The sequence below is a fragment of the Myotis yumanensis genome, unplaced genomic scaffold, assembly GCF_028538775.1.
Source record: "Myotis yumanensis isolate MYYU_CA2020_CCGP unplaced genomic scaffold, mMyoYum1.0.hap1 SCAF_6, whole genome shotgun sequence".
NCBI classification, from domain to species: Eukaryota; Metazoa; Chordata; class Mammalia; order Chiroptera; family Vespertilionidae; genus Myotis; species Myotis yumanensis.
The window spans coordinates 66,600,055-66,623,563 of NW_027223757.1; the positions used below are offsets into that span (position 1 = coordinate 66,600,055).

A 23,509-nucleotide genomic window follows, 5' to 3' on the forward strand; every position below is an offset into this window, starting at 1 on the left:
GATGGCTTTAGAGGCAAATTTTACCAAAGAAAGATCTAATACCTATCCTTCTCAAACTATCCCAAGAAATTCAAGAGGAGGGAAGACTCCTAAACTTATTTTATGAGGCCACCATTATCCTCATTCCAAAACTAGATAAAGACATGACAAAGAAAGACAATTATAGACTAATATCCCTGATGAACATAGATGAAAAATATCCTCAACAACATATTAGCAAACCACATCCAACAATACATTAAAGATATCATACACCATGATCAAGTGGGATTCATTCTGGGAAAGCAAGGTTGGTACAATATTCACAAATCACCAAATATGATGCACCACATAAACAAAATGAAGAATAAAAATTACATGATCATATCAACAGATATAGAAAAAGCATTTGACAAAATCCAGCACTCATTTACAATAAAAACTTTTAGCAAAATGGGAATATAGGGAACATACCTTAACATAATATGAGCCACATATGACAAACCCAAGGTCAACATAATACTTAACAGGCAAAAACTAAAATAGTTTTTCTTAAAATTGGGAGCAAAACAGGGATGTCTGCTTTCACCACCCTCATTGAACATAGTACTGGAAGTTCTAGCCAATTTTAATAAAAGGTATTCAAATTGGAAAGGAAGAAATAAAACTGTAACTATTAGCAAATGGCATGATACTATATATAGAAATATCTAAAGACTCAATGTCATCACTTTTTATTTTTTTAAGTATGTTTTTATTGATTTAAGAGAGAGGAAGGGAGGGAGAGAGAGAGATAGAGAGAGAGAGAGAGAGACATCAATGTGAAAAAAAATATTGATAGGCTGCCTCCTGCAAGCCCCCTACTAGGGATTGCATCCTGGGCATGTGCTGGGAATTGAGCTGTGACCCCTGGTTCATGGGATGACACTCAACCAACTGAACCACACTGGCTGGGCATCAATGTCCTTACTTTTAATCACATCTGAAAAGTCCCTTTTGATATGTAACATAACATATTAACAGATTCTGGGGATTAGGGTGTGAACATCTTTGGGGGCCATCATTCTGTTTACCACACAGGGATTGACAATCTACATGGACCAGGAGACCAATCTGGTCTGCTACCTATTTTTGAAAATAAAATTTAGTGCAGAGTCACACCCACTTGTTTATATGCTGTCTAAGGCTGCATTCACTCTACAACAGCCATAGGTGAATAGATGGGACAGGAACAACTATGGCTCAGACACCTAAAACACTTACTATGTGATTCTTAACTGAAAAAGTTTGCTGAGCCCTTCTCCAACAACAGAACAATTATTCTAAATCTTTTTGAAAAATGTTAGCTATGTATTATGAATAAAAATAAACAGAATTTGAAATGTAATGGAGAAGAATGCTTACTGAAATTTAGGATACACCCCCAAATAGCTGTAAGTAGAGAATGATTCTATCTCAATTTCAGCTGTTGGCAGAGCCATCAATCTTCTTGTCTAGTTAGCATTTCATGACACTCCTTTAAAATTACCAAGAGCTTTACACAAGCAAAGTATCAGAAGTCTCTTTCTTCCACATGGACAAAAAACAAGGGTAGAAAAGTAATTTTAAAAGTAAACATATGCATTCATATAAGCATAACCATTGGACACAGATAGTAGCGGGGGTGAGGGCATGTGCTGGGGGGTGGGGGCGGCTGGGGAGAGGGAAATGGGGGGAAAAGGAGACATATATAATACTTTAAACAATAAATAATTTAAATTAAAAATAAAAATAAATAAAAGTAAAGGTATACAAACATACTTTGTAGAAATTATAGATGCAAAGCCTGGACTTTAAGCTTTGCCAAGTGATTTTTAATTTCTTAGATTATTATCAGCCTTTGATATCCATAAAAATACCCACTGATGAAGGTTGGAATCTCTTTTCATTGTTTCTCACGCTTATCTAATGTTAACAAGCACATTCATTACAGTCTTCCATTGTGTTTCCCACTATTATTTACAAAGGCCATGGTTGATGATTAATTTTAGTTTATGCACATAAAACAAACTCCTTAATTTGTTAGATTGATCCTATTCATATGCAAGCAAATACGGAAAAAAAATACACACTCCCACAAGTCCAAATTCCCATGAGATCTCTTATGAATATGAGCAGTTTGAAAATTACAAATAAACCTGGTGCATTTTTCAGTCCTGAAAGATAACAGTATCACCCTAACGAGGCCATTGGAGTTGTTGCTCAGAGGAAGAAATAAAAAGAATGACAACAAGATTAGACTGCAAAAACTGCAGGCCAGACAGTCCAATCCATCTCTTCATGAGATATGGAACTATAGAAAGACTTTTTATTTGGAAAAATAATGTGTATTACAGCTTGCAATGTTAATAAAGCACCAGATCACTAAGATAACTGATTTTTCTAACTCATTTTAAAGGGATATTATCCACCTTAAAAAGTCACAGCAGGTTCAGACCCGTCAGACCCAAAGCAGACTAATGATGGGTATGTGTACATGTGCATGTGTATATGTCTGTGTATACATATTGAGCCACACTTGCCAGTGCTACCAAATTTGGAGCACACAAAGAAATAAATTCCTTATTCAAAAGCAATGTTAAAATTATTTCCCAGGTTTCAATGCAGTGAGGAAATCATGGCTATTCTAAGGTTTTAGGAAGTAGAAAATATAGTGATCAAACACACTCTCAAAGTTAGAATCAGTATGACAAAAGTAGGAAAAGACCTAATAGGTTAATTATTAATTATGATGTTTAAAAGTTATTGCTGAATGATTTGATATTTTCATTAAACAATTTAGGAAGCCTGAAACATTTTAGTAAAAAGTGGTTTACAAAAAAGATAATTGTCATTGTTTATAAACCAAGGCTGTTTCGTTTGATTTTTTAGGAAAAATCAGAAATTACAGAATAGGTTTTGTAAAACAGAATATGATTATAAATCCTATTATGTCATTCACTAAGTATATCAATTTGGGAAAATGCCAATCACTTTGTGCTTCTGTTACTTGCATGTAAAAGTCAACTTCATAAAATTTTTTTAAGGAATAAAAAAAAAACATATGTGTATACAACACAGGAGACTGGCTTACATTAATATTGGAAGTATCCTATATAATAAAAGCCTAATATTCTAAGTGTCCAACTGTTCGACTGTTGGACCAGTTGCTATAATGCACACTGACCACCAGGGGGCAGACGCTCTGACAAGTAGGTTAGCTTGCTGCTGGGGTCCAGGTGATCAAGACTGGGCGAGATGGGCCAGACATACCCTGGAGCCCTCCCGCGGTTCCTCCCCAGCTCCGATCATGCACCAGTGAGGTCCCTCGGTCTGGCCGGCACCCTCTTGCAATCCAGGACCCCTTGGGGGATGTCAGAGAGCAGTTTCAGCCTGATCCCCGCAGGCCAGGCGGAGAGACTCCACCAGTGCACGAATCCGTGCACCTGGCCTCTAGTAAACATATTACGAAAACCATAACAGGAATCACCTTCCTTGCCCCTCCTCATTAATGATTTAAGTATTCCAAGAGATTATATACGGGATAAGTAGATATTTTAAATTTCTAAAAAAGGACTGAACAAAATGCAAAGAATTTCAGTTGCAGTTGTATGGATTTAAGAAAGGGTTCTTGTCATTCTGGAATGGAGTATTTAGATTTAGAACACTGGAGCACCTAGGTAGTTATAAGAAGCCTTTTCTGACCCTTAAGTTAGCACTTTGAAATGCTGCCATCCATTCCTACTCTGGAGTACCCTAGAGTTAGCTCCCCTTTGTCTTATGTTTAAAACTTCTATTGTTGCCCACATATAGAGAGGGGCAAAAGTAGGCCTACCGTTGTATGTGAAACACAGAGTTTATTCTTATTTTATTTCTTTATTCATTTTTATTGAATTTATTGGGGTGACACTGGCTAATAAAACTATGTATAATTCTAAAATACATCATCTGCATATTGTATTATGTGCTCACCACCCCAAGTCAAGTCTCGTTCCATCACTACTTATCCCTTTTACATCCTCCTCTACTTTCCCTGACTCTTTTCCGCTGGTAATCACCATACTGTTGTGTGTGATCTACAGTGTTTTGTTTTTTTAATTATTGTATTATTTTACATATAGATAACTGTAAAACTACATTTGTCCCAGCCTATATAAACTATAAATACTGCCTGCAACTTAATGTATTTTTAACTTGACAATAAATATATTTCTACTGGGTATTTAGGTGGTTTTAAAATAATTTGCTATCATAAATAGTTAAATAAGAATGCTAACAAATTTTTCTTTATTTCCTTTGAACAAATTCCTATATTTAAAATTGATGGTTAAAAGGTAAAATATTTAAAAGGTTTTCAGAAAAATTAGCATAGTTTATTCAACAAGAATTTATAAAATTGCCTAATTTCTCTAAAACATCACCAACTTTAGTATTGAAAATAAATATTTTATATTTGACAATTCCATAACAAAAATAGTAGCCAAGAAGCAATTCTTCATTACTAATGAGGCTAGTAATATTGGCATAATATTATTTATTGCTTATATAATGTCTTTGCAAGTTTATTCTTGTCTTTTGCTTCCTTTACTATTGGTAAGTTTATATATAATTTTTATTTGAGGTTTTACAAAAGCTTTTAACATGATATACAAATATTTTGTTTGAAAAATATGTTGAAAATGTATTTTTTCTGCCATTTATCTTTAAAATAGAGGTCCGGTGCACTGAATTGTGCATGGGGGGGGGGGGGGGGTGTCCCTCAGCCAGGCCAGAACCCTCTCCAAATCCGGGACCCCTCAGGGGATGTCCAACTGCAGGGATCAGGCCTAAACTGGCAGTCAGACATCCCTCTCACAATCTGGGACTGCTGGCTCCTAACCACTCATCTGACTGCCTACCTGATTGCCCCTAACCCCTCTGCCTGCCAGCCTGATCACCCCTAACCACCCTCCCCTGCTGGCCTGATCACCCCTAACTGCCCTGCTCTATTGTCCTGATAGCCCTTAACTGCTACCCTGCTGGCCTGATTGTCCCTAACTGCCTCTGCCTCAGCCCCTGCCACCATGGCTTTGTCCGGAAGGAGGACCAGAGGACCAGAAGATGTCAGGTTGGTCGGACATCCCTCTCGCAATCTGGGACCTCTGGTTCCTAACCACTTGCCTGCCTACCAGCTTGATCACCACCTAACCACTCCCCTGCTGGCCTGATGGCCCCAAACTGCCCTCCCCAGCTGGCCTCATGGCTCCAACTGCCCTCCCTGCCAGCCTCATAGCCCCCAATTGCCCTCCCCTGCTGGCTTGATCACCCCTAACTGCCTCTGCCTTGGCCTACACTACCGTGGCTTTGTCCGGAAGGAAGTTGTATGGTAGGAAGATGACCAGTTTCCCAGTCTAATTAGCATATTACCCTTTTATTAGTATAGACTAGAGGCCCGGTATACAAAAGTTTGTGCACTTGGTTGGGGGGCGGGGGGGGGTCCCCCAGCCCAGCCTGTGCCCTCTCGCAGTCTAGGACCCCTCGGGGGATGACCACCTGCAGGCTTAGGCCTGCTCCCCAGGGGATTGGGCCTAGGCTGGCAATCAGACATCCCTCTGGCAGCCCGTCAGTCCTCGGGAGATGTCCACTTGCAGGCGGGGAACAGACCTAAGCTGCAGTCAGACATCCTTAGTGCTGCTGAGGAGGCAAGAGAGGCTCCCACCACCACCGCTGTACTGGCAGCCATCAGCCTGGCTTGTGGCTGAGCAGAGCTCCCCCATGTGGGAGCACACTGACCACCAGAGGGAAGCTCCTGCATTGAGCGTCTGCCTTCTGGTGGTCAGTGTGTGTCATAGTGACCAGTCATTCCCAGTCTTTCTGCTGTTAGGGTCAGTTTGCCTATTACCCTTTTACTATATAGGATAGAGGCCTGGTTCACAGGTGGGGGCCGGCTGGTTTGCCTTGAAGGGTGTCCTGGATCAGGGTGGGAGTCCCGCTTGGGTGCCTGGCCAGCCTGGGTGAGGGGCTAATAGCTGTTTGCAGCTGGTCACACCCCCTTCAGGGTGGGGGTCCCCACTGGGGTGCCTGGCCAGTCTGAGTGAGGGGCTGAGGGCCGTTTTCAGGCTGTCCTGCGATTGAAGCTCCCAGCCTCTCCTTTTTTTCTTTATTTTTATTATTCTGGGATTTATTTACCTTCTATAATTGAAACTTTGTTGCTTTTGGAGCTGTTGCTTTCGGAGCTCAGAGCCGGCCACGGCAGGCAAGGAACCTTGGCTTCCTCCATCACTGGAGCAAGCAAACCTCCTGCTGGCTTCAGCTGCGTGGCTGCTGGCCGCCATCTTTGTTGGCAGTTAATTTGCATATCTCACTGATTAGCCAATGGGAAGCATAGTGGAGGTAGGGTTAATTACCCTTTTGTCTTTTATTAGATAGGATTAGTGTTAAATTTTATGTAGTAAAGGCATTCCTTTTCCTTATAATCTTTGCTTTTGGTGTAGAATCCTGAAGAATATATGATTATTTGCCCAGGTATTTTCCTACCATTCTTGTAATTCTTATTCCCAGGGTGCCAATTAGAAAAGTTTGTAGGGCAGCATTCTTATATCATACCATATTTATTGCTTTCAAATATTACTGTCTCTAGAAGTTACATTAATATATAGTATCTAGGTTACTTAATTTTTTTCAAGTGATTAAACAGTTGTCCAAATAATAATAATTAATTACTTTCACCATTGATATGATATGATTTCTGTATCATATATTAACTTGGTTACTGGACTCTCCCTTTTGCCCATTGACCTATTCATTCTTGAATCAGAAATATATATTAACATCTGGTTGGACAGCTTCCCTTAATTTTATTCTTTTTCAGCATTCCTTCTCTTTTTATTAGTCATTCCTTAAAATAATTTGAGAGTCATATTGTCAAGCACTAAAATACAAGGTGGGGCAAAAGTAGGTTTACAGTTGTGAGTACATGAAACACAAAGTTTATCATTGCATTATTATTTATTAATTATTGTATTATTTTCTATATGAAAAACTGTAAACCTACTTTTGCCCCACCCTGTATTAAATCTATGTATTTACATGGCAGTCTTCTCTACTTTGTGGTGAGACGTGTACTTATTCATCATGATCTCCCCCATTGCCTAGCTCAGAGCCCAATAATGATGTGAACACTGATAAACAATTTTCCATTATCTCAGGTAAACTGAAGAAAATTTTATAATGAACAAAAGTGTAAAATAATATGGCATTTCACTTCTATAAATACATATCCTCATAACAAATTGCAACTCTAAAAAGCCTAGAAAATGTGTTATGGTCTTATCGGTTAAAACACGACTGGTAATATTCTTTAAAAGACAAATTCTACAAGCAAGTGAATAATACTTACATTAGACAAATGAGCTAGTTCTATCTCCAGGAACGAATCCGTTGTTTTGGGTTCAGGCCTTATTGTGACCACGATGATTTTGGAATTAACGACAGTATAATTTCTGAAACACAGTAAATAATGATTACAAGGAAAAGGGACTGATGACAAATATAAATTCCTATTGCTTAATACATGTTGGAATAGCATGTTAAATAAATAAATCCTAAGCAAAAAAAAAAAAAAATAGGGCAAGTAGATTTAAAACATGATACTAAACTACTATTCATGGAAAGAACAGTTCATTTTTTGTTATTAACAAACCCTGTGTGGATTAGAACATTTTGGAAAGTGGGAAGCTATTGCTGACTGCTACCATTTTAGATGCAGGAAAGATGAAAAAGCAATAGCACTGGCAAGCTTTCAATTACTTAAATCTGATTCACCTATAAGAGAGATGGATTGTGAATTTAAACTTTCAGGTAATCTTTAAATGAATATAATCCATTGAGCTCAAGATGGATCAAACAGGTTTTTTGTTTATTTGTTTATTTGTTTGTTTTCTCGAGGAGACCAAATATTCTTCTTGCAAAGTGCTGTCCTGGCATTTAAGACTATCTCCAAATTCATTAAGATGAATTTGTGGTGTAGCATGAAAGCAAGTAGAGTTAAAATATAAATAAATGCTGTTGATAATTATTGACCATCATTCATGTCAGTGACGGAGATCTACAGGACACCTCTTTATCTCATTATGCTCAGTGTACGGAACATATTTGCCTTTCAAACTATCGTAACATGTACAGTTCACTCACAGAGAAGCTTTAAAGATAATTATATTTACAAACTGCAAAAATTATACATAAATATAAACACATAAAGCTGAACCAACTCCTTCTTGCACATATAGAGTTTCATCCAACGTTTTAAAAATTCTATACATGTACTATTATTTAGAGACTTAAAGATGTCATTGTACTTTTAGCTTTTTGAAGGAGTATATTTCTTTCTGAAGAAGTATATATATATTGAATAAATCTATATGAATATTTATAATATATAAATACCTAGAATATATATACATATATAGAATATATTTTTCAGCCCCCCTTTTTGATTTACTATAAACCACCTGCTTTTCTATAGAACATGTACAATTCTGGGAACTCAACAGTTTTCAAAGACAAAATTGTTTACTTTTTTCCTCGTTTTTGTTGTTTAAGGCTTTAGTTGCAGATAATACAATTCATCAATTTTAAGTGGGGAGTATAATGCTTTTGGTAATTGTAATTGTCATGTAGCCACCACCAAATTAAGACAGACAACTGCTCCTTCACCCTCAACAGTTTCCTCCAGCCTCTTTGCACTTGATCCCCTCCCACTCTTATGTTTCCAGTATTTCATTTAATACTAAATGAGTCAATCAATTGTAAGGTTCATTGAGAAGGATATATATAGCATACAGATATTTTATATTATTTTAAAAGTTACATAGTTTACAAAAATAACCCCAGAAATTTATAAATTTGTCAAGGGAGTTATAAAGATCTCTTTGTATGTATAGATATGTAGGGATTTTGACTCTGGGAAACTGGGCTGGGGGAAGCAAGATAAAGATAAGTAGCTAAGATAAGCAGCCTTCTGTAGGGTATGTTACTCTGAGCCAGGTTCATCAGCTACTCACCTGGCCTGATGGAGATGGTCCCTAGAGGAAGGAATATGCCTTATGGCTTTCATTGAGTATGAGTGAGTGAGTGTGTGTGTGTGTGTGTGTGTGTGTGTGTGTGTGTTTGTTAGCTTATTTAGAATATATTTGGGAAAGGATGTATGTCAATATATTTATGCAGGTGAATGTTCTTATCATATTTATGTGATTACCCCCCACCCTGTGCTACTAACATGCACTTATTTCTACCACTGCATCCATTAATGCTATGATATGTCCCCTTCCACAAGATTAGAAGTTCCATGAGGGCAATATTTGTATCTAGCATTTATATATCCTCATTTGCATTATGCTTGGCACATTTTAGTGCTAAAACATATTTGAATGCCTTATTAAGTAAACACATACTAAAAAATCAAACTTTGGATCAAGTCGATTTAAAATGTAATTATATTATGGTATCAAAATGTTCAATGAAGGAAAAATCAGCAAATTTATATTATGCAATAGGTTCCTATTAAAAAAGTGTACACTGTACAAAATCAGTTTTAATTTATTCAATCAACTGAGTCTAATTTGCATAAGTGAAAAGCTGGCTCCTTATGTCAGGCTTTGTGATCTACTAATGCTTCTTGGCTGGGTCTACTAGTACATTTGTATTCATTGCTAGGAAAGCTGATCTACAGCCAAATGCATTTCATGACTAGAGTAATAACAATCTTTCCTGTCCTTGAAGTTTGTGTACTTGGCATCAATAACGTTTAAAAATGGGTAGAGTTATTCATTCAAAGGAGACCTAAGTTATTCTTCACATTTTAAATAAAGGCTTAAGTTACTAAGGATATCTATGAAGCCTATCTCAAAGAAAGCAAAAAAGTCATTATAAAATGCAATGCAACTGTTTACAAGAGATTCACTTTAGGTATAAGGACATACATGGCTGAAACGGAAAGATGGAAAAGAATATTCTATGCAAATGATGACCAAAAGAGAGCAAGGACGGTCATACTTGTAGCACACAAAATAGTCATTAAGTCAAAACATTGTAATAAGAGACAAATAAAAAAATATATAAAATAATGAAAGGGTCAATTATCCAGCTAGATATAACAATTATAAACATACCTGTACCTAACAACTGAGTACCCAAATATATGAAGTAAACACTGACAGACTTAAAAGAGAAAGACAGTAACACAATAATAGAATAATGGTTAGATTAACCAGATAGAATAAAAAAAAGAACAGAGAATTTCAACAACACTATAGAACACTTGGACTAACAGACATATATAACATTCCATCCAACAGCAGCAGAATATACATTCTTCTCAAATGCATATAGAGCATTCTCCAGGATAGATCACAGGTGAGTCATTAAAAGGCCTTAACAGTCCTAGCCGGTTGGGCTCAGTAGATAGAGCATCACCCTGCGGACTGAAGAGTCCTATGTTCAATTCCAGTCAAGAACACATGCCTGGGTTGCAGGCTCAGTCCCCATTGGGGGTGTGCAGGAGGCTGTTGATCTATCATCATTGGTGTTTCCATCTCTCTATCTCCCTCTCCCTTCCTCTCTGAAATCAATAAAAAATATAAAAAATAAAAGGCCTTAAATTTAAGATGATTCAAATCATATCAAGTTTTCTTTCTGCCCTAGCCAGTTTGGCACAGTGGATAGAGAATCGGCCTGTGGACTGAAGGGTCCCAGGTTCGATTCCAGTCAAGGGCACATGCCTGGGTTGCAGGCTCAATCCCCAGTAGGGGGCATGCAGAAGGCAAGCTGATCAATGATTCTCATCATTGATGTTTCTATCTCTCCCTCTGCCTTCCTCTCTGAAATAATTAAAAATATATTTAAAAAAAAAGAAAAAAGTTTTTCTTTCTGACCACAGTGGAATGAAACTAGAAATCAATGTAAAACTATAAAATTCACAGATATGTGGAAATTAAACAATACTCTCTTGAACAATCAATGGCTCAAAGAAGAGGTCACAAAAAAAGTTTAAAAAATATATTTAATCAAATGAAAATAAAAACACAACATACAAATACATATGTAATGCAACAATAGCAGTATGAAGATCGAAAGGTATAAGACTAAATGCCTCCACTTACAAAGAAAAAAAAGCTCAATTCATCAATCTAACTTTACACTGCAAGCAGCTAGAAAAAGAACAACTAAACACAAAGTTAACAGAAGGAAAGAAATTAATAAAGATTAGAGCATAAATAAATAAAATAGAGAAGAGAAAATCAATAGAAAATTTCAACCAAACTTAAGACTTGTTTTTTTTTAAAAAAAAAAAAAACCAACAAATTTGATAATCTCTTAGCTAGAATAACTTAAAAAAAGAGTGAAAACTCAAATAAGAAAAATCAGAAATGAAGAGGAGACATTACAACTGATGTCACAGAAATAAAGAGGGTCATGAGAGACTACTATATGTCAATAAACTGAGTAACTTAAAAGAAATCAAATTCCTACCAAGACTGACTCTTGAAGAAATAAACATAACTATATAAATAGTAAGATTGACTTAGTAATCAAAAACCACCCAATGACAACAAAAAGACCATGATCAAATTAATTCACTGAAGAATTCCCCCAAACATATAAAATATAATCTCTTCTCAAACTCTGCCAAAGCACTGATGGGAAGGGAATAATTCAAAATTCATTTTATGAGGCCAGCATTACCCTGATAACAAAATCAGACAAAGATATCACAAGGAATGAAAACTTCAGGCCCATATCCCTAGTAGATATTGGTGCAAAAATTCTAAACATAATACCAAATTCAACATCACATTAAAAAGATCATACACCATGATCAAGTGATGTATTGCTGAGATGCAAGGATGGTTCAACATATGAAAATCTGTCAATGTAATATACTACGTTAACATAATGAAGGTAAAAAAAAATGTACGTTCATCTTAATTGGTACAGAAAAAAGCACTTAAACAAATCAACATTTTTATGTTAAAAAACTCTCAAAAAATTAGGTATAGAAGGAATGTACCTCAACATACTAAAGGCCATATATGAAAAATCTACAACTATATCATACTCAATGGTGGAAAACTGAAAGTGTTCACTGCAAGATCAGGAAAAAGGCAAGAATGCCATCAATTGCTCCTTCTATTTAATATAGTACTGAAATTCCTAACCAAAGCAAGAAAAAGAAATAAAGAGCAAACAAATTGGAAAGGAAGAAAAAAATTATCTCTGTTTGCAGATGGAATGATCTGTGGGGCTACTGGAGGGATGATGGGGGGGAGGGGGGCACTGGCACCTGCCTTGGCCGACCTGGCGCTGCCCTCTTGCCAGCCCTGCCCCCACCACCGCCACCTGTCACCACCCTCTGCAGGGTTACTGGTGGGGCGATCAGGGGATGGGGGGGCACTGGCACCTGCCTTGGGTGGCCTGGGGCCTATGGGCTGGGGCAGCTCCTGCATTGAGCATCTGCCCCCTGGTGGTCAGTGTGTGTCATAGCAACTGGTCGTTCCACCAGTCGTTCTGCCATTTGGTTGATTTTCATATTAGGCTTTTTATTATATAGGCTTATTATAGAAAGAAACTCTGTCATATGCTACAACATGCATAAAATTTGAGGACATTATGCTAAAGTGAAATAAGCCTGTTGCAAAAAGGCAAACACTGCATGATTCCTCTTATATGAGGTATCTAAAATGTACCATTTTTTAGAAACAGAAGGTAGAATGGTGATTTCCAGGGGCTAGGGGAGATGGTAAAAGGTGACTTATTGTTCAGGGAGTACAGAGTTTCAACTTTATGAAATGAAAAATTTCTAGAGATCTGTTGCACGATAAGGTGCATATAGTGAACACTGCTATTCTGTACACTTAAAAATAGTTAAGAGGGTAAATTTCATGTAAGGTGTGTCTTACCACATTAAGAAAAATGCAATTACAGGAGATATATCAGTGGAGAGGGTTATGGAACTAAATGTTCAAATAAAGTATAACCAGATAAAGTACAGTAAAAAGATGTTTATCATTTAATGAAAAATTTTAAAATTAGAGTAGCCTCTTTCCATGTTCAGAATATAGTTCATGTACCTTCTTTTTTTGGAATATATTTTTTATTGATTTCAGAGAAGAAGGGAGAGGGAGACATAGAAACATCAATGTTGAGAGAGAATCATTGATTGGCTGCCTCCTGCAAGCCCCCCACTGGGGATCGAGCCCACAACCTGGGCATGTGCCCCTGATCGGAATCAAACCTGGAACCTTTCAGTTTGCAGGCTGATGCTCTATTCACTGAGCCAAACCAGCTAGGGCTCATGTAACTTCTAAATAGAGTTTTCCTAATTGTTTTAAACAAGCCCCCCCCCCCCCTAATTTTAATAAAAACAAAATAAAATAGATGGTTTCACATATGTCCTAGGTACTTGGGATTTCATCAAAATTATTATCCATACATTTGTTTATAAAACTAAAATCAGCTCATGGCTGCTAAAATGTAGGGTTAGGGTTAGGCTAACAGAGCTTTGAAAACTAAATGGAATTTGAAATTATGTTTGCTAAAGGGCGTTAACACTTAGGACTACAAAGTAGCTAAGTAATCAGGGATTTAAACTCACTTTTAATAGATATGGCTAAATTAAATTCAGATTCTTGTAAATAATATACTGAATATATATAATACTAAAATACTTAAAAGCATTAGCCAAGCAAACTGTTATCCTCATAGATGATATTAATTTCCTCATGGTAGGACATTATTAAAAGTTACAGACCATCACAAAACTACAATATTTCATTTCAAACTCAGAATGTAGAAGCAAGTTTCAAAGATTAGATCTTAAAACTGAAGAACAGGGGCAGTTGAGAGAATTGACTACTTCAGGTTGAGTACCTTCAGGAAGTATTGGTATAAAAGTGATTGTTTTCACTTCTTTATTATTTTCAATATTACTTAGTACAATTGCTTTCCTGATTGCTTTTAATTCCCATAATATTGGAAACTCTAATGAATTCCATTTCCTAAATATGAAAAAATTCAGGATAATTTATCTCCATTAGGTTGGTGCACTTGACAGCAAATTCATGTGATTTTGCATTATTGGAATTTGTTCATTTTTAAAAGATAATTTTCAAACAGCCACTGGTTGTTTTTTGATCAGCTGTATTTTTCCTGGCATTTTAATAATAGTGGAATTTGCATATAATTTTAATTAGATCCTTCACAATATCTTGAATGTTAATAGCTATATTAAAGTGCTTATTATTTTTTAACAGGATTACATCTTCTCCATGTCTTACCAGGAAAACTACACATTACTCCCACACTCAAAAGTATTGTGATTTTCCTACAAAACCAAAACCTGACTTTATTAAATGAATCAGAAAGTGGACTGTTTACAACTGTTTCTTGACCTCTTTGGCTTAAGTGTATGCGTGGACGCACCTTTTTTTCCTTAGAGATAATTTCCAGAAGGTCAGTTCTTAAAAGTGGCATTTCTGTATCAATGGCAATGCATTTTTAAAGCATCTTGATATTGCCAAACTAAAAGGTTATTACAGTTTAAAAACCTCACCAGCAGTTGAAGTGCTTGCCAGGTTGTGAATGGTTGTTATTTCTTTGACCTGAGTGGGGCCTGTGTGTAGGTGCCCTCACCTCCCCCTAACTATCCCTCTGACCCAGGCTGGCCAGCCTTCACCTGTCAGGCCCAAAAGTGGTCTCGAGGGGGTGGGAAGAGTGACAGCCTCTAGCCTTACAATCAGTAGCTTGAATTGGGGCCACCAAGGTGAACTCAAAGTACCTTGAGCTTGCCCACACATGGCTGTACTGGGCTGCATATCGGGGCACGCTGTGCTGTCTGTTTCTGGAACAGACAGATAGGAAGGTACTGACATCAGGTCAGGCCTTGAGATATGGTCTCATGGTCCCTCCTCAATGTATACTGTGCTCTCTGTTCCCGGAAAACATAGATAGGAAGGTGATAATGCTGTGCTGTGTCGAGAACAAATTGCATAAGCATGACTTTGTAACTTTGTAGTTTTTGCAAATAAATTGCCATAACTCTTGGAGTCAGGTGCTGCAGTTCGAAGCAAAGGCTGAACTGCAGACAGCTGGCCAGCTTAATAAAGGTTCCTAAATTTAAATTCTGAGTCAGTGGTCTATCTCGCTGAGTCAACCCATTACATGGCCACCTCCTCCTGGGCCTTACAAGGTTTTCTGCAGAAGATATATATGTGTACACATTAATATAGAGGCCCATGGATGTACTGATTAAAGGAATGGATGCTAGCCTCATAGAGGAGAGCATTAGTTTTGGCAGGCAGAATACTGGAGTTGGATTAGCACTCAGTCACTTACTGGACATATAAATTTGGGCAGGTCACGGAAGCAATAAGGAGTTCAGTTCTTTCATCTAAAAATTAGAGTTCTGGTGGGTACTAACCTTTAAAGGGCCTTACCGCATTAATATCCACTGGTTCTATGCTTTTTAATCACAACAAAGTTGTGATTCATCTTGTTTTGTGTTATATCAGAGCTCAATCACCCACACAAATAAAATCAGATCATTCCAAGTTTCATAAACCGATACAGTAAGAAATTATTCTGAAGAAGAATAAAAGTGGAGGCTGACAATAGCAGCACATATTTAATTTGGACTTGAGTAGAGCATATTTCCTATATTGGAAGAGATAATTTTAATATGCTTTATGTAAAAGGAAAGACGATCAAGCAGTAACATAAAAATTACAGCAGAGAGAATAGCTACATGTATATTAGGGCAAGAGAAGAAAAGAAAATTTTAAGTAAAAGAGTCAATATGCAGTTATTTATGTCTTTGTATGAAGGAAAAATTTTAAATTATATCTATTCAAAACATTACATGAAGTTCTTCTTTCCAGTCCCCATGAGGAAAATTATGCAAAGTATTGTTTTGAAGATGAGTATATCAAAATATAAAATCCCGTGAAACTTAACAGAATCCTAACATTATTCTGTGTATGGGAAACTTGGCTGCGAAAATGTCAACAGATAATTAGTAAAATGATCACTGAGGAAAGTGTGTTATGGAAATTTGGTAAATAATAAGTAAACATATAGAGTAAATTTATACATATTTTTTAAAATTTGAATGAGAAGATATTACATTTCCTATTGGGTTTAATTCAGTTAAATTTAGACAATAAACAACAAGATGTATGTAATATATTTTCATATTTTAAACACCAAATTTCTATGTACTCTATTTTTATAAATGGCTTATATGGGATGTCCTATCATATAAGACAATTATTCCAGTAAACATTTCTTGGACCTTTATAATTTATTAAGCATTGTTCTGGGAATTTTGACCTTTCAGGAAATTTAAAAGAATTAAGATAGTAAGGTTAGCAGGGTTGCTGCTTAGTAAATGTTTATCGAATGACTATAAAACAAAATATGACCCTTGCCCATTAAAAGGCTTACTCTATGTAGAAGATCTATATTTGGTACAATTACTCACTAAACTGTGTAGGACAACTTTTTGAAAAGCAAAAAATAACAAGCCTAAAAATGCTCACTTTGATTATTCTACTGTACAAAAGAAAAGAAAATGAGAAGTAAATGCAAATATTTCATTTTTCAAATAGTACTTAAATATTTCATCTTGAGCTTGCTATGTCATTATTTCTGGTCAATGAATCTAAATGTGAATATTGATTTCCCATAGTCATTTACCTAATTACTTTGTACACAGAAAGTATAAGTTGGTATACATAGTTGTAATTCTTATTCAAAGGTTATCAAGGATTTAAAGCTAAGGAATATGTCAGAACTCTAAAAAGTTCATAATTTTACTGTGATAAAGACAGGGGATTTTTGAAGTTGGAAAGAACCTTTGAGGTCAACCCCACTTTATAAAAAAAAAGTCAGTGACTTGCTCAAAGGCTAATCTGAATCTCTTTGTCTCACGGGGATATTAAACACATTGTATGTGGGAAACGTATTTATATGTTTTACGTTGACTGTAAGTAGTAGAGCCACCTGTTAGCGCGCGATAAAAACTACCCGAAAACAATGTATTAAGGGATATTCAAAGCTCCAAATGGCTCCCCACTTATCCATGCAATCACCCACAATACAGCCTTTAATCTACCCACCAGCCGTAGTGACCACTGCCTTCGCCATGCTTTTACAACAATGTTGAAATGCTAAGTAAATGTGTTTTCTTTTTACAAAAAGCTGATATCCCTAGATACATTTCCAATTCCCTTGACTGTATCGGTTTATGAAACTTGGAATGACCTGCTATTATTTGTGTGGGTGATTGAGCTCTGGTATAACACAAAACAAGATGAATCACAACACAACTTTGTTAGTCATGTGGGGAAATTCATTCACAATCTAAATCACTTATGGTGAATATTTTATTTGCATTCACCATACCCCTCAGCAGTAAATAGAGTGAAATTGCACATGAAGTGCTTCTATTTTTAAAGTTGAACTGAAGGCAGATGATTACTCAGTGACTGGACAAGTTTATCATTTTTTTTTTGGTTATTTTAAATTGGAATGAAAACCCAAGTCGTCTGATTCAAAGAAGTGTCTCCAATTCTTGAAAGATGAACTTTACACAAGTGAACGCCCTGTGGAAATAAGTATGTAACATAGAGTATCTGGTAACTTGTAACTTCAGCTCATTTCCCCTCAAATGAACATCATACACAAGGGTAGAGGCAGTGCCACTATAAATCAGTTTTATCTGTGGGTAGTTGTACATACCAATGTGTTTTAGTAAAGCCAGTGGAAAAGTTGAGAGTAAACTTATTAGTTTTGAAAACTTGTTATGAGTAGAACAAAACCAAATACAAACCTATTCAAATTCAGAGAGCCCAAATTCCACCCAGAGAAGAGAGTTAAAGAAGACTAAATTTCCCATAAATGTCTCTGCAGATGAAGGAGAACCTGCATTGTCTCCAGTGGGACTCTTGATGACTCACCAACTATATTGCAATTTGCTGTACATAGACTTTCTCCAAAGAATTGTGACTACTCACTGCAGCTGCAAAAACCTAGTTGCTTCTTTAGGAGGCCTTTTTCTGCTGGACTGAACTCTAATTGGTTTTATTTATTAGACCATTTTTTATACCCCTGGTATAACGGGACACATCATTCACAGTCTCTCCCCCCTAAAAATGTGAAGTTGTATTCATGAGGGTATGAGTAAGAGCTCACTGCAACTGTGGCTGTGTTTAACTGAAATAAAACTTTATCTCAGTCCTCCAAAATGAGGCGTGATGGAGGAGACAGGTCATCATGAGTGGTAACATAACCATCCAAATAGAGACAAGTGATGCCTTCTGTGAGACTAGGTAAATTAGTTAAGGCAATAGATAAAACAAACGGATGTTGGTAGAATTACTATTTGTAATTGTTTCTTTAATGACTGAGAGAAAAGAAATGAAAAGATTTCTTCCAAAAATAGTACTCTAATTGAACAATAGCATTTTTTCTTAATGTGACTATAATTGAGTATATATTTAGAAACAAATTGAGATCTTGTGCAAATGAAGGAAAAAAACCATGTATTCCCAGTCATCATGACACTCTTTTAATTTCATGCAATGTTTATGAACAGTACCATTATGTACAAATAAATAGAGAAGACGTTGATTTTAAAACAAACCTTTCCTTTATAAAGACTTGAGGTGTTTTTTTTTTCTCCTCGTCAGTCTTAAGACAAGTCAAGATTAGTCACAAAAGAATTGCAGGGCTATACTCACAGACCAGAATCATCCTTTGTAATTGTTTTGAAATGCATAGTATGCTAATAAGCTGTTCCTTAAATTGGTATTTTCTATTTCACTTAGGAAAAGCCTTTTGTATTAACAAAGCTTGTCAGACTACTTTCATAGAATGAGCTATAATTACATTTTTTGGAATAATGTACAAAGGTTACAACAGCTTATTACTTTGCAGCTTACCTCAGAGTGGGCAAAATTAGATCTAAGTTTTTGTACAGGACTGCTCCAAGAACAAATACGGATGACTCATCTAATTCTAGAAAGAATAAAATTTTAAAATATTAGTAAAACAGCAAGAAACATGCTATGTCTTATAAAACTTTAATCTACTAATTACAAGGGGATCCCAGGACTTGCTGATGAAAGGTGGGTAAAAGAAATGCCTTCTTAACCATGAATAGGAAGGTTATTCCCCACGCTCCACACATTGACTGAAGCTCTAAAAGATGTATTGTTAGTGGTTTTGTGTCAGAAAATAACCATCCTTTGAAGTAACCTTCCTTCATCAGGTTAAGAGAAGAAACTATCATTATAGCTAAAACGTTTAAAGTCCCAAAGATATGAGGAAAGACAGCCAATTCTCCTTTTGCAGCTCTAAGTCATGAGGTCAAAATTTCCAAGGTAAGAATTAAGACCACAATGTCACTGTCCAAAATGACATTAATTTTGGAGACAAACGAAGATGTTCTTAAAACTTAACTTTTTCTTAAATCTGTTTTTATAGACCAAAAGAATATTTTCAAACCATAACCAATGTGAGGTGGAAGAAATAAAAATGATTTTGCCTGGAAAATGCAAGACATTTTCATTACCTGAAGCTAAAACATTAAGCCTCAGGCTTTCCGATGGGATACGCCTGACAATACGGAAACCTGACTGTGTCAAGCTTAGGTCTATACTTTGCACTTATATTTTTTTCCATTTAAATAGATCCTTTGCTCCAGTAAATTGAGAGATTTAAAGACCAAATGTAAGTTTTCTCTTGTACAAAATTAGTTTAGTGACTGTTTCTAAATTGTTTAATATATGGAGATTTATGACCAGACTTTTTTTTATTTTTATACTTTTAATTTTTCTAAATATTTATCTTTTCCTTATTTTTTTCGCTTAGGCTCCATGGAATACTAAACTTGGCATCCTGTTTAAGAATATTTTCTTCTTTTAAAATATTTTTATTGAATTTATTAGGGTGACATTGGTTAATAAAACCAGATGGGTTTCAAGTATACAACAATATAGACTTTTATTAAATGATCTTAACAGAAATATGTTGTCAAAACCCAAGTTATCTCACATACATACCTTTTGATGACACAGGAGTAAAAATGCTTTTTGGAATGACTACTCTGTCTTCTGAGTTTCTTGCCCAGTCAACCATTCCCTTCCGTCCTTTCATTGGGAAGTTGATGTCCGTCAGAACAGAGGCTGCAGGAAGCTTCTGAATGCTAGCCACTATTAAAAAAGTAATAATGTCAACTCAAACCTTCCAGAGCATTCAAACGTGATCATATTAAACCATATAGTATATTCAAAATAAAATTTCAAGCCAAAATTACATTTATCAGAGTTACAAAACAGACACTTCTTCTATGAAACAATATGCATTAAGGTTGCTAATTCTTTTACTTATCAACCTGGGTTTTTGTTGCTTTCGGCAGGAATCATTCAATGAAGGTCAATGGTGGGGTGGATATTCGAAAAGTACCAGCAGTTACCACCATACAGGTTATTTGTGGGAGGCCTCCATTTCAATTGTTCGAAGCTCATGCTGTATTTTTTTTTGTTAAATATTTTGATTAACACACTTGACTCACATACTAAATTTTGCATTTAAATCTAAACTTTATATTCAGAACATTTTTTTTTTTTGTATTTACATCTGAACATTGTCTTTGGGAAAAATTGTTCATGGATTAGGTCGAATGTCATGAAGACATGGAAAACAAAGCCATATTGCTCTGGGGATCAGACTGTCAGAATGCACATAATGAGGCACCATGAATTCTATAACCATATAACCAATATAACATGCAGAAATAGTAAACAAATACAACAAACAATTCTTAAACTGTGACCCCACAATTGAAAGTAAAAAATAAATATTATATATATGAATAAAAAATTATGTCTTTATTTGTAATAAGTATTTTAACATATTGAAAAAATTATTAATTATATGTTTGCTAATGCCTGGATATATGTTTTATTATAAGTACTCAATATTATATATTTATACAATAAATATATAAACAAATACATATAAAACTACATATAATAAAACTATGATGATAAATACTTAAGCACTTATTGATTATATACATTTCAATTAAGTAATGTAATTTTTATAACCTTTACATAGGACCATAATTGTTCTACATTGGTTTTAGGTGCCCCATGCAGGATTTAAGTGGAAAGATGATAGGGAATCTCTAAAAGCTATCACAATAGGAAGGCAAAAGTAAGAAACCATTAGGCTCCTCATAAGTGGATTTCATTCTAAATAAACTTGTAATTTAAAGCAAGGGAGGATGAAAATGAAAATCTTAATGATATTAGTTGTATAAATATATTACTGCACTACTGGCTGAGTTCCAAATTAAATTGGGTATGTATTATTATACTTTATTAAAGCACTTTTAAGCTATTCTACACATCCATTATCAGCATCAGATGGAATTTCATTTGGCCTGTAATCTATAATAATAAAAGTTTAATATGCAAATTGACCAAAACCATCCAGATGTCCTTCCGGACGACCTTCCAGATGAAGTCGGGGCTGCAGCTGCGGGATCGAGGCAGCCGCTGCGGCTGTGAAGGCCTACTCTTGCATGAATTTTGTGCATCAGGCCTCTAGTTTGATATAATAAGCCTGAAAAGGGATTTTGTAACTAAATGGTGAAGGAAAGGGAGTACATAAATTAGTTATGAATGTTAAGTCCTGTTTTCAGATAACATCTCTAATTACTAGTATTTTAATTTCCTTCATTTTTCAAACCCTATAGTCTTTGTTGTCCAAAAATAACTCAATTCAAGTGTCCTTAAGGTCCAAATCCTCCATTGCACATAGATGGACACTATATTGCAGTACACTCTTTCTTTGGAGTCCTACCATAAACTCTATCCAATATGCAAAACTAAGCTCATCTACGTCCAAACTCCTTCATTCTAACTTTCGTTTTATTGGTGTTAAAGGAAATTTATTTCACCTCTGCTCTAAATCTAGTGAAGAGAAATGAAGGTTGTTTTTTTTTTGTTTGTTTTTACTGTCACACAACTGGTTCCTCCTATAAAAATAATGAAAGATAAATTGCTGGGCCTTGAAGTCTAATAATTCCTCTGTTTCCATATATATGAAAAGAAAAACTTAACAGAAAGAAGAAATAAAAAATGGAGAAGACATAGTTTCTATCAACTCTATATCATTTCATCCTGAATAAATTTTAGTATAATACCATGTTCTTAAAAATATAAAAATGTTATATTTAAATGTTCATCTATCTCTCTTTATAAAATAAATTCATTCTTCAATTAGAAGTGCATTGGGTTTTTAATTATGACTATATAGATTATATTGCACTTTTAAAAATATATATTTTATTGATTCTTTACAGAGAGGAAGGGAGATGGAGAGGGATAGAGAGTTAGAAACATTGATGAGAGAGAAACATCGATTCAGCTGCTTCCTGCACACCCCCTACTGGAGATGTGCCCACAACCAAGGTACATGCCCTTGACAGGAATCGAACACGGGACCCTTTAGTCCGCAGGCTGGCACTCTATCCACTGAGCCAAACCGGTCAAGGCTATATTGTACTTTCGAACACAGTTTAGATTAAAGGAATATAAAAATAAATTAGGATCACTATTAAATCTCTACAAAAGTCCTTTGAATTGAGCATAAAGATACATAAAAACAAACATTTATTCATTAATTTTAGTAAGAATGCAGTTTTAAAGATGGTATTTTTAATAAATCATTATAAAAAGGGGTACTTCATAGATTCAAATGTTAGCCTTCAAATTATCAACATACATGTTCCTTAAAATATGAAGTATTTAAAATTATACATCTTTATCTTAAACACACGAGGAAGGTCCTTAAGAAGACATTGCGGTTTTTTATGACCCTGCACTGATTAACCAGAAAACCTATTTCCACACAGCAAAAATGCTTTAAAGAGGGCTTTTATGTCCTGCTTCTTTCAGTCCCTGTACCAGACACCTGGCTCAATCCAATCCTCAATTATTTCCCTTCTTGACCGAGTTTAACCATTTAAAACCCCTAGGTAGACTTTAGATGCATTTATAGTCTTTAGTGAACTGGGAAGCTCATACGTTGAATGAGCACTAAAGAGGTATGATTTAAAATGAATGTCTTAAACTATGTCAAGAGTAAATATGCTCCCAGGACTGGCAAAGGTGTATACCTGAATGAAAAGCACAAGTGCAAAGCTATATACTTTGGTTTTGTAATAATTTCTGCATTAAAACCAGTTATTATGGGAGTTTAGACGATAGAGCAGCTTTCCTCATCACTGAGAAAATGCCTTTTTTATTATTATTGAATTTATTGGTGTAACAATGGCTCGCAAAACCATATAGGTTTCAAGTATACAACTCAAGAAAACATCATCTGCACACTGCATTGTGTGTCCATTGCCCCAATCAAAGATTCTTCCCTTCCTCCTTTTCCCCCTTTGCCTACCTCCACCTACCCC

The 23,509-nt window shown here is 35.6% G+C and overlaps 1 protein-coding gene across 5 annotated transcripts in view; it reads right to left on the bottom strand.

Moving 5' to 3' along the window:
- The window catches only part of ADGRB3 (adhesion G protein-coupled receptor B3), a 699,707-nt gene that overhangs the window by 311,405 nt on the left and 364,793 nt on the right, over positions 1–23,509 (bottom strand). For all 5 annotated transcript variants that reach the window (XM_070418313.1, XM_070418316.1, XM_070418315.1 and 2 more), the window contains 3 exons: positions 20,094–20,243; positions 18,972–19,047; positions 7,376–7,478 (listed from right to left, as the gene is read on the bottom strand). In XM_070418313.1, coding sequence (XP_070274414.1) covers positions 7,376–7,478; positions 18,972–19,047; positions 20,094–20,243 — 329 coding nt within the window. The remainder of the gene's footprint in view (positions 1–7,375; positions 7,479–18,971; positions 19,048–20,093; positions 20,244–23,509) is intronic.